Source organism: Centropristis striata, chromosome 12 (genome assembly GCF_030273125.1).
Source record: "Centropristis striata isolate RG_2023a ecotype Rhode Island chromosome 12, C.striata_1.0, whole genome shotgun sequence".
NCBI classification, from domain to species: Eukaryota; Metazoa; Chordata; class Actinopteri; order Perciformes; family Serranidae; genus Centropristis; species Centropristis striata.
The window spans coordinates 20,813,068-20,825,144 of record NC_081528.1 but is presented as its reverse complement, the minus strand read 5'-3'; the positions used below and the strand labels follow the sequence as shown (position 1 = coordinate 20,825,144).

General features: G+C 36.8%; 1 protein-coding gene across 1 annotated transcript; it reads left to right on the top strand.

Annotated features, from left to right (window-relative positions):
• Positions 1-1,108: 1,108 nt before the first annotated feature.
• Positions 1,109-10,959, top strand: cab39l1 (calcium binding protein 39, like 1). The gene is made up of 9 exons (XM_059346245.1): positions 1,109-1,413; positions 2,703-2,851; positions 2,938-3,102; positions 3,281-3,399; positions 4,158-4,326; positions 4,414-4,473; positions 4,561-4,626; positions 4,761-4,904; positions 6,680-10,959. The coding sequence occupies exons 2-9, from the start codon at positions 2,735-2,737 to the stop codon at positions 6,869-6,871; spliced, it is 1,032 nt and encodes a 343-aa protein (XP_059202228.1). The 5' UTR covers positions 1,109-1,413; positions 2,703-2,734; the 3' UTR covers positions 6,872-10,959.
• The last annotated feature ends 1,118 nt before the right edge of the window (positions 10,960-12,077 follow it).

The following is a 12,077-nucleotide window of genomic DNA, read 5'->3' as shown; positions in this document are numbered from 1 at the left end:
TGGTGTGTGTGTGTGTGTGTGTGTGTGTGTGTGTGTGTGTGAGAGAGAGACAAATCAATGACACATATACAATTAACAACAATATAACAATACAAAATCCAATGTATCAGATGTAATATTATGTAAAATAGACAAACATGGAGTAGAGGAGTGAATCTCTCTCTCTCTCTCTCTCTCTCTCTCTATCTATCTATCTATCTATCTATCTATCTATCTATCTATCTATCTACACTGCAAAAAAGGTGTGTCTAAAAACAAGATAAAAACACTACATCTGAGGGAAATGATCTTGCTGCATGGACAGATAATTTCACTTGACAAGATTTCTTAAATTAAGATTATTAAATCTAGAAACACTTGAACACGTAAAATAAGAAATTAACTCTTAAAACAAAATAAATTAGCTAACACTTCTGAATCTAAAGTTTTTTTTATCTTGGTAAGAAACAAATAATTGTCAGGTCACTCTGCTCGGGCCAGTTCATTGCTGCTTGCAGCTTTAATTTATCTTGTTTTAAGAGTTAATTTCTTATTTTAAGCGTACAACATATTTATAGATTTAACAGTCTAAATTTAAGAAATCTTGTCTAGTGAAATTATCTGTGCATGCAGCATCCATCTATCTATCTATCTATCTATCTATCTATCTATCTATCTATCTATCTATCTATCTATCTATCTATCTATCTAATACCTAATTGGTGAAATAAAAAAACATAATAGGTAAAAAAAAATTCTCATGTATTTTATAAATACTGACTTTTTTCAGTTCTTCTATTGTTTATAGAAGTGTACTTGCAGACAGATAAGATGAGAGACATTTCTCCACTGAATTCTTCACTTATCTTTTCTCTGGAAGGAGGTGCGCCTGTTTATCTCTACAGGGCCGCCCGGTGGAGGATGCTTCCCGTGTAATCTTTCATATCTCCGCCCACACCAAATTTGCCACCCTCAAACCACGTGCACCCGCAAAGGAGAGGGCGTGTCCACGTGTCCGCCCGGGTCACCGTGATTGGCCGATGTCAGTGGCAGTCATTTTGTAAAGCAAAACATGCCCGCCCAGTGTCCCCGGGAGGAGGAGAGGACGAGAGTTTGAGCAGAAGAGAACAGGGAAATGAAGTTGTCAGACAGGCCAGCGCAGCAACTCTCTCTCTACTACTAGACAGCTAGCAAGTTAGGTGACAGGCGGTCACGAGTAGAGGGATTTATATCAAATATAACAGCTATGAAGGTCGTCCGTGTGAGCAACTTGTAGCTACAACTAGTCGGCGTTAGACAGCTGTGGCCACTGATCTCAGATAACATTTAAAAGTAGCGATCCGCTGGAAAAAAGACAGTGGGGACAACTTGCTAGCCTGCTAGCTAACCTTTAGCCACCGAGCCTGCTTCGGCTTCATCACCAGACTTCACTCGGTGAGTCTTGACAGCCTGGACTGAATATTTCAGCTGGTGTTAGATGTGTTTTTCCACCATGCTCTCTCTCCTCCTACTGACGCCACTCCGCTTGTTTCTTGCTACAGCTAACTAGGTCACAAGCTAGCTCAACTTTGCTGTAAACGGTGACATTGTTGCCGTCTTGTTGCCTGTTATATCATCGTTTCGACTGTAAAAGTTCGTGTTTTACTCGACTGGGCCAACTTGGAGCAACTTAACCAAGAGAAACGCATCATAGAAGTGTTACTTTAGAGCTGATCATTCCGCTTTATGTTTGAAAACTAGTGTGAAGTTAGCAGTGAAGCTAGCTGAGGGTGCTGTCATGGTCTTTAACTCTATGGAGTCTTGGGCTATTTTGTCCATTTGCATTCTGCCAGTATACACCACTTTAACAATGTTTAAAATGCCATGTTGGTATATTTTTTCCCCAGCACAACCTCACCTATATGACTTAATAATAATTTATTTTTTATTCTGACTTACTGGATCAACATTTTGAACCAAAAAGAAACACAGAAAAACCAACATAAATGTGATCTTGTGATTGTGTGTGATCCTGTCATCCAACTCTGGTTTTTATTCTAGTGTGACTTTATTTTATTTGTGTCTTTTGTGTTTAGCGTAACAATTTGGGTCTTTTGTGTATTTTTTTTGTCATTTTGTGTCTTTGTAAGTCATTTTGTGTCTTTTTTTTAGTCATTTTGTGTCTTTTTTTTAGTCATTTGATGTCTTTTTTTTAGTCCAACATAAAATGTGATTTTGAATCTTTTTTTTTACTTTCAAAACACTATCATGCTCACTAAAGAATTTGGAATGTTGCAAATGTGAACAAAGGTTGCAGATATAACATATAAGAGGGTTACATACAGTTCTATAATTTTATACAAAATATATTTGACCTTGTCTCCTGTTTTACTTGGTATATCATCATCAAACTGAAACTGGCCTCATGGAGTTTACAGCCAGAACTTTAGAGGTAAATTTACAGTAGGGCTCCACGCTGCTTTGTTTTCTAGTCTGGATGTCAAGAAGAAGTCATGCTTTGGTGCTTTTGGTGACTCCAGAGGGTTAAAACACTGTAACGTAACTTTAGTGGTTTTACTTTTGAGTCTCAATTTTCCGTCAGACAGTATAAATAACTTAGCGTAGTATGGTTTCTGTCTTCAGGTGAGGGCTTTTCAGCCATTTCCTGATGCAATGGCTTACAGGAAGTTGAGTTTCTTTAATCGCATATCACAGATATTTCAAACGGTGTTTTATTTCCTCAGAGATTTGGGGCTTGGATTGCTATTCTTCAGTCATGCCTTTTCCTTTTGGGAAGTCTCAGAAGAGTCCAGCTGATATAGTGAGGAGTTTGAAGGAGAATGTGGCAACCATGGAAAAGATGGATGCTGGAGACAGCAAAAAGTGTGAAAAGGTTGGCAGTTCTCATATTTTAGATGTGCCTCTAAATCCCAACACCAACCACCAGTCTTTCGTCACTAACTATTTTCTGTAATTAAGGTTGCAGAGGAGGTGTCCAAAAACCTGGCTTCACTGAAGGAGGTACTAAGTGGAACAGGTGACAAGGAGCCTCAAACCGAAGCAGTGGCTCAGCTTGCACAAGAGCTGTACAACACCAACCTGCTCATTTCTCTCATTGCAAACTTGCAGAAGATTGATTTTGAGGTGGGGGAAATGCACTTATTTCTGCAATGACTGTATGAGTGTATAAAGTATCGATCCCTTTGTGCCAAACTGTCAGCAACACTCCCACTGCGTGTCTGATTTGAACATTGATGCCCAAAGCAAAACGTGTCTTTGTAGATCAGTCATTCAACTCTCTGAGTGCTTTTTTGTTTTACAGGGGAAAAAGGATGTGGTTCATTTGTTCAGCAATATTGTGAGACGTCAGATTGGCACCCGTACACCCACAGTAGAATACATCTCTACGCAACAGCAGATCCTCTTCATGCTTCTGAAAGGGTACGTTCATTTTTTCAGGCGATTTTATACACGAGTGCTTTGTTACATACATTAAAGGCAAATCCAACTTCAGATACTCTTGAACTCTACCCAGATCCGTTTGTTTTAGGTACTTTTTAAACTTTTTTGTTTGGCTTAATGACTTTAGCTCAACATGCCTTGTGATTTTCTACATTACCCAGTATGTGTTTCAACAACTCCCCGACCAACGAGCATGAACTTGTTGCTTTCACCTGTGGGTAACACATGTCGATGAACAGATAGTAGACGGCTGTTTTTACAGCTTTAAACAACTGAGTCATGCTGTCTCCTTAAAGAGCGACGTGTCTTGTGGCTGCATTGCATTATGGTCAATAGAGGCTGCTGTCAGTGCTGTGTTTGCTAACTGCCGTGTTTTTGAACTGTGTTTATAAATGTCATGTCTCTAAAGAGGGCCATCCTGACATTTAGTGTTGATGTGTAGGAGGAATCTAATGCTAATAAGTTCCCTTTTTGCTGCATTGTGAATTGTCTACATTTGATCAGCTATTTTCAGACACACCTTTACATAGAAAATAGGGCCTAAAAGTCATTTTCATCATACAAATACAAACTTAATGCCTCATTAACAGTGTTGAAGATGTGTGGGATGGATTTTTCTTAAAGTAATTGAGTTTTTGTTTGTGTTACATCTACAGTGTTTGTTTTATATTCAACTATGTTGAATTCTGATGAGGCGAATCACTTGACCTGGTCCTGACATGTATTAACCTGTGCAGATATGAGTGCGCAGAAGTGGCTCTGAACTGTGGAATGATGCTGAGAGAGTGTCTGCGTCACGAGCCTCTGGCACGGACCGTGCTCTTCTCTGAAGACTTCTACTGCTTCTTCCGTTACGTTGAGCTCTCGACCTTTGACATCGCCTCAGATGCTTTCGCCTCATTCAAGGTACGCTGCCATATTTCTCTCTCTGTTCCCAACATGTTCATACCAACGCTTCTTATGTAACATCTTGGTCTCATTGTTCTCTTTCAGGATCTCCTCACAAGACACAAGATTATGTGTGCAGATTTCCTTGAGAACAATTACGACAGGGTGAGCTTTCTAGTGTGGATTTTTTAATCATTGATAGATAATAAGCCCATGCTGCTGTGTCTAATGAACTTCTAAAATGTCCATCAGGTTTTTACAGAATACGAGAAGCTCCTGCACTCTGAGAACTACGTCACCAAGCGGCAGTCTTTGAAGGTAGAAGCTCCACTGCTCTTTCAGAAAAAAAAATCCCTGAGCCTCAGATTTAAGTGAAGCTGACATGCTCTTACTTCGGTTGATTGTGCACTGCCTTTAACAAGCTCTTGATTTAATTGCACACTATGTTTCAGCTCCTCGGGGAACTTCTCCTGGATAGGCACAACTTCACTGTCATGACAAAATACATCAGCCGGGCAGAGAACTTGAAGCTGATGATGAATTTGCTAAGAGACAACAGCCGAAACATCCAGTTTGAAGCTTTCCATGTGTTCAAGGTGTGTGCATGAAATATGAATCATCAGTGCAAAACTTTTGAAAACTGTTCAAAAAACTGTTTTCTAATAATCTAGTTTTACTGTGAAATGATGCATATCTTTTTGGAAGAAGATACTGCTGACTTTAGTCCATAAAAATGTGTTTTAGAGCGTCTAAACTTATGTTGTAGAGTATTTTTTGGAGTTATGTACGTCCATTGTCCCAGATGTTTCCATCAATGTTCAAACCCATTGAAATTTGTATTTTTAAATATTTTATCAGTCATCAGAGGAACAAGCTGAGCAAATTTAGCTGCGGCTAGTTCCACAAGCCCTTCGGGACATTTTTCTCTAACAAACCGTGTTGGAGAAATGCTGATTTTGAACAGGAAACTGCTATATTCATTGTTTTATTTACAAGATCTGTTTGTTTGGAGAAGAGGAGACCTGCGTATAATTCAGATCCTGGTAAAAAAAAAACCTAAACGATGAACACGGAAGGAATCCACACTGAGAAGCTGATTGCAATGATTCTAGGCAGCTTAACGACATCACCAAACCTTGTCATTTGTCATAGTTTTGACTGAGAGAACCCTGATGGCAGAAAATTGTGAATATGCGTAGGCCTGTCACCATAATTACTTAATCGACAGTGTTTGATGTATAAAATAGACACGATAGGACTCAATATATTGTCGTTTACAAGCGTGTTAGTTTTTGTAATGCAGACCGAAAAAAAACAATTCCAGCTTTTCATGTTATTTATATTATAAAATAATTTAATTCAAAATATTTATATCAATGCATTCTTTTTGGTTAAAAGAGCCTGAGAGTCTTATTTTATTTGTTTTGATTGTAGTTTATTTATTTTTCTAGGATATTTTAATATTTATTTTCCTCAATTCAATTCCAATGTTTAATATTCTTGAGATTTAAAAATGAATTGCTGTTGAGAAGGATGTACTTGGATTATTATGCTCTAATATTTTATCAGTGGCATAAAATGGTCAGAAAATGACATCACTGATACTATCGTTTATCGTGGTAGTTTCTGGGAAAATATATCGTCCTAACGAGTGTGTTATCGTAACAGTCCTTATTATGTGTTTAACCCTCCTGTTATGTTCGTTTTTTCAGGAACAGCAACAATGTTCGTGGGTCAGTTTGACCTGGGGCATGTTGAATTATCCAAAAGTGTCAAACTAAAAAATCCCACCAAACATTGTTTATATTTCATTAATAACTCCATTACTAAACATTTCAACCAATATTTAGTGCAATGGTGTTCTTCACCTCTCACAGGTCATGGTTCAATGAGGATAAATTATTCTTTTTTTCATAAAAAAGAAAATGTTAAAACTTTTTTTTTTTATCTACATGGGAAAGACCTACATATAAAACCCAATAGTTTTACATGACATTGAGTTATTGAAAATTGTATTTTCCTTTTCTCAATTTTTTTTTTTTGATGTAGTGAGTTGGTAAATTAACATGAGTCAACTCTTCTGTTGAGGGTCAGATTGAGCATTGAACAGTATCTATGTAATATAAGCTTGCAAATATGTGAAATTAACCATTTTCATTTTATATGCTGATTACACTTATTGAGCCAAGCAGAAGAAGTTTAATCCTGAAAAAAAATACTTTAAACTATTTTTTTTTTTTTTTTTAGATTTTTAGACTTTGAAATGGGTCGATTTGACCCGCAACATAACAGGAGGGTAAAGTTAAGTTTGGATCTCATTTGATGAAACTTTTCTAATCATCACTTCACATGATCTCTCTCTATATTTTAGGTATTTGTTGCAAACCCCAACAAGACTCAGCCCGTGCTGGACATCCTGCTGAAGAACCAGACCAAACTCGTGGAGTTCCTGAGCCACTTCCAGACTGACCGATCAGAGGACGAGCAGTTCTGCGACGAGAAGAACTATCTGATTAAGCAGATCCGGGACCTGAAGAGGCCCACAGCACCTGAGGAGGCTTAAGGCGGCAGGGATGACCGCTCCATCAGGTGGTAGATGAGTGGCTGGTGGCTGGAGCTGCAGAGGGCTGAGAGAGAGTCATGCTTCATTAAAATTTAATATTAACTACAAAATATAGGAAAAAAGTAAAGAATACTTCCTTCTTTTTCTGTTTTTTTTTTTTTTTTTTAGTGTGGATGTGGAGGTGATTTCCATCCAGCAACCTGAGTGGGCCAAGAACTGTTATTTAAACCATAGTGCTTCTTCTTTAGCGATAATGAAATGCTTTTAGTCCGTTCTTGTAATGTTGGACCTTAAACTGTTACCCTTCCACATACATTGTTGCTGGCAGAGACCTTAGAATGACTAAAAACAACAACACCCCGTTCACAGCCAACGTGTGAAGTCTTTCTCAGAAAACGTGTCTATATTTTAGAGGTTGAGAAGCTGAGGAGAAGTAAATATATTATTTTTCTAATGTATCTTTATGGTAAACAGTTTAAAAAACACAATAACCCTTCTCTCCGAACATTGTTTAGTCTAACTAATTGCATAGGTTTGGTTTATTGCCTTATTGTGAGCTGTTGTGTTGTATAGGGACTTAAATATTTAGAAATACGGCTTTGGCGGAGTGACACGCGGATCATATTGGCTAGGTCATCACATAGTATTTTTTGGTGATTAATTATTAGGGCCTTTGGTTGATTTGTGTGTGGTTCCAGAGGTCAGAAATGATCCTGCAGTGCTGTTCTTGCCAATGCATTAGCTGGCACAGGAAGAGGAAATCAAAACCATAGAGGAATCAATTAATTGTGCTGTGATTTTTTTTTTTTTTTAGGCTGCGCTCAGCGAGGCTTACATGACTGAAATAGAAACAAGGCAGATCAGATAATGCTGCAGGGTAGCAGCCATCCATTCAACGCTAACACGGACAGCCAGGATATACCAATTGATCTCACTTGGAGCACTCCATCTCACCCTCACACACTGAGCACAGATAGAATGATTCATTTCAAACCATGAACAATTAATTCACAGGGTTCTAAACTACTTGATGTATGCCATGTTCGGCATTTCTCCTTTACAGCTTGAGCACTGCATAACACGAGAAATAATATTGCAGTTTACAAGGAGGTGTTACCCACGATGCATCATCAGTATGTTACACTGTAAACGTGCTATTCATATGAGAGCGGGATGTGTTATTTAAAGTTGGTGAACATACATCAGGTATTTGCTTTATTCTGAATAAGTTCACTCATTTAGTTTTCATTTGACACATTGAAAGTCTGCCACACGGGTTGAGAATTTAACAGATTGTAGGTGATTGACATTCTATTTGATTCAAATACTAAGTACAGTCATGGGAAAAAATGATTAGACCACCCTTGTTTTCTTCAATGTCTTGTTCATTTTAATGCCTGGTATAACTAAAGGTACATTTTTAACACCAAAAAGAGCTCATAAGAGTTTAATTTAAGAGCTGATATCTAGACATTTTCCATGGTTTTCTTGATAATTACTTTGGTTATTATCAAGAAAACGGTGGAAAATAGATGTATATCAACTCTTGAATTAAACTCTTACGGGTTATTTTTCTTGTTATCATTACATTTGCCCAAACAAAACTACCTTTAGTTGTACCAGGCATTGAAATGAACAAAAACCTGAAGAAAACAATGGTCTAATCATTTTTTCCATGACTCTATTTAACTCAAATACTTAGCAAAAACAAAGTAGATTGCCTTGATCTCATGTACACAATAAGTCTCACCCATATGCTCAGTTATTTTAAACAGGCTTTTTTTGAAGTGGGGTTGTCAGAGGTACTTATCCGTACTCTGAGCGATGTGCTGCTGTAGACGGGTCAGCAGCAAAACTTAATGTAGCCACCTAAAAACATCAATAACACTTTAAGTGTACGCTATATTTAGAATATTTTCTCCATGTTACGTTGCCAGCAGACAGCCCTGTTTAAGTTTATTTGGGGGGAAGTAAAGCTGTTCTATGGTACCGTCTAAGTCACCAGACTCCATTGACAAAAAACAGTTATTTTACATTGCAGGAGGGGTCTATTGCTGCCTCTCTTGTTAGTTTATTATTATTACTCTATATTTTAAAAGGTTAGTTTGGATTCAACAAAATCATATTATAACACAAACACATTCATCGATCGAGGCAGAAGGAAACCAGCAAATTTTGCATTCTGTGAGGTAAAATTAACCCTCAACAAGGCGGTCTAGAAAATATTTTAAATATAGTGATTTTTTATAGTGGCCTGAGTACACTGCTGCTGCCAATGCTCCTACTGCTGCCATTAAAAGGATGAGTACCTCATCCAGCCCCAGTTAATTAAATCGGAAGACCAAAGAATTAGAAGAAAAAGAGTGTGGCAGATGCTAAAAGGTCCTGTTTTGTCGTTTTTTCCATTTTAATAGAATACACTGTAACCTGCCTGTGATGCATCAGAAAGCACATCCTATCATTTGTCAACACATTGTCGGAAAAAAAATAACCACGTGCACTTTTTAAAACACGAATGAGTTTGTTTTTGATGACGAGCACTGAATTTTTTGCGTTCCTCACGTGCATCACTGATTAGTTCTACTTCTTAAAAAGACTTCTGTTGAAATAATTGCCTTACTTCTGCCATTGTAACTGAAATGGCACATTAGGGATTTCAAGAAATATGTTGTCTGTGCGCACAGTCTTCTAGTATATACCTCATGGGATTTGAGTTTGCAAATGCTGTGTTCTCTTTCCTTTCCTTTCCTGGACATGATATTTTATTTGACAGTTTAAAATACACCACAGTGGTTTGTATGCATGCCTAAACTTGATATATATGTTCAAACTTGAACAGGGACTGCGACCTGGTTTTCACAATGGAAAACCAGATTTTTAAACTTAAATATTTCATTGGGTGGTGCCACACAAACGTTAATTCATAATGAATTGCAGTGTTGTACCTTGTAATGAACGTTGCCTTATTTAAAGACATTTAATGGATCGTAATGATGATGTAAAATTCCAGACATTTTTAAACCAAAGTCGAAATGAAAAGGGTTAAAATGTACATTTCAAGTCCCAAATGCATTGTAGTTAATTTCTCAGATCCACATCTAGTGTAGTGTAGCTTTCTCACCCACTGCTTTACGCTCTACTGTGATCCTGTGAGTGTAAATATATATTTTAATAGAGATCAGTAGACTACACTTCATCAGTTGTGGTTCATTTGCTTCTTTTTTTCCTATTTGGTACACTGCACCAGATAGTCACAAGGTCAGCCTCAGACCTTTTTACGGATCCATAAAATAATTTGGGAACTCTGCTGTGAATGTGGTACATTACGCACAAATAGACTGAAGTCCTGCACACTGTGCACCGTCATGTCACCAGTTTATGAAAGAAAGTTTGTCCTCAAAGTGCGTTTTCTTGAAAACATCCATACATTCTCATTTGTGATATTTAATGTGAAACCGATTTCAATGCTTCAGACTAAACCTCCTTACAACGGTCATTATTACTATATACTTGAGCAAAAACAAAGTTACAGCTTGCTGAAAAACCTGCATAACAGAGTGTGATAATATCCAATATTATCAAATATTTATGTCGACGAATAACATCTTATTTTTTTAGATTGGGTGTCTAAATGCACGTGCAAACTTTCTTGAAAATTGAGTCCAGCCATGACGTGCACTTTGAGGAGGACATGCTGTACACAGACTCTCCATCAGGGGGAGCTGTTGGCAACAATTGGCCCAATTGTATTAGTTGTACAAACAAAGCATTTCATGTTTCTATAACCCTACCTCTTAATTATGAGTATATAAATCACTGGCAATATTATGTAGATGTCAACACAAATTCCTTAAAATCAATATTATACATTTCATGATTTAGAGTTCTCTGTTTAAATATTTGTTGTGCTTTACTTCTTTTTTTTTTTTCCTTTTTTTTTTTTTTACTCTGTTGCCTTTTTTCCCCTTTTCTCTTTCCACACTCTGGATATTTTCTTTATTTACCATGGGAGCGAATTATGTGTACATAACTTTATAAAGGATAAAAGTGTGAAAGCATTCATGAAAATAAAACTTTATGGCAATTTATTTCTGTGTTGCGTCAGCAGTTTAATGGACACAGGTACTGCTTGTTGTCAGGACGACCCATACAGGCGTTTCACCTAACTCATTACTGTGTGATGTCATCAACCAAGTGAAAACGCCTGTGTTAAGAAATACTCTTCCTCAGTGGTGGAAAGTAACTAAGTACATTTACTCATGTACTGTACTTAAGTACTTTGAGGCAAAATTACTTTTTTTAGTACTTTTTACTCCACTACGTTTTGATTTAACATGACAATTTGATCAATTTAAAGTGATGAGATTTTTTTTTATTAAACCTCATAACAGGATATTAAATAGTTCTAATCTAACATTATATTTTTAATATATAAAACAATCTGAGTGGGTCCATTCTGCATTATGAGCTTTTGATACTTTAAGTACATTTTGACGTGATACTTTAGTACTTTTACTTCAGTAAGTTTTGAATGCAGGACTTTTACTTGTAGTGGAGTCATTTTGCAGTGTGTTGTAAGTACTTGTACGCTAGCTATATACCTGAAGACTTTGAAAAGATTTGGAAAAGACTCCTGGAGAACTATCGTGTTGCACCTGCTCACATCTAAAGACAAGTGTTTAGAGTGTTTAGTCCCAGCCTAGTCTCACACTGAGATTTTAGACTGTGAATCACTATTTACAAGACTACAACTTGATTCTTTTAGCAGTTTTTTCCTACCATGCTCTTAGTAAATACTTAAAAATGGAGGAGAAGCAGCTTTTGGCTCCAGCTGCGTTGTGTTGGGGGGGGGGAGAAGAAGAGGAGAAGACGCCACAAAATACCCCTCACAAAGCTGAAAAAGGGTTTCTGTTTTTCTGACATGAAAAGTTGACTGTTTTAGAGTAAAAATAGATATAAGGAAGTATAAAGTAAAGGAACATTTATAAATGAATTCATGATATACCTATTTAATTATAATTTATTTAATTGATTAACTATCAGCTCTATCAACTTTCATTTAGTTAATCATACATTAATTATAGATTATTTATTACTTATTTATGTGGGCTATATATTTTTATTTCTACATTTTAACTGGGTCTCCTTACTGTTCTCTTTACTAAGAAACATCTAAATATCTAAATAAACATCACTATATTTTTTA

What these genes read in the sequence shown, in the direction of transcription:
- cab39l1 (XM_059346245.1), top strand. Translation starts at nt 2,735, where the DNA reads ATGCCTTTTCCTTTTGGGAAGTCTCAGAAGAGTCCAGCTGATATAGTG. An exon ending in ATGCTTTCGCCTCATTCAAG is followed by an intron (nt 4,327 to 4,413) that starts GTACGCTGCCAT and finishes GTTCTCTTTCAG; the next exon opens with GATCTCCTCACAAGACACAA. An exon ending in CCAAGCGGCAGTCTTTGAAG is followed by an intron (nt 4,627 to 4,760) that starts GTAGAAGCTCCA and finishes ACTATGTTTCAG; the next exon opens with CTCCTCGGGGAACTTCTCCT.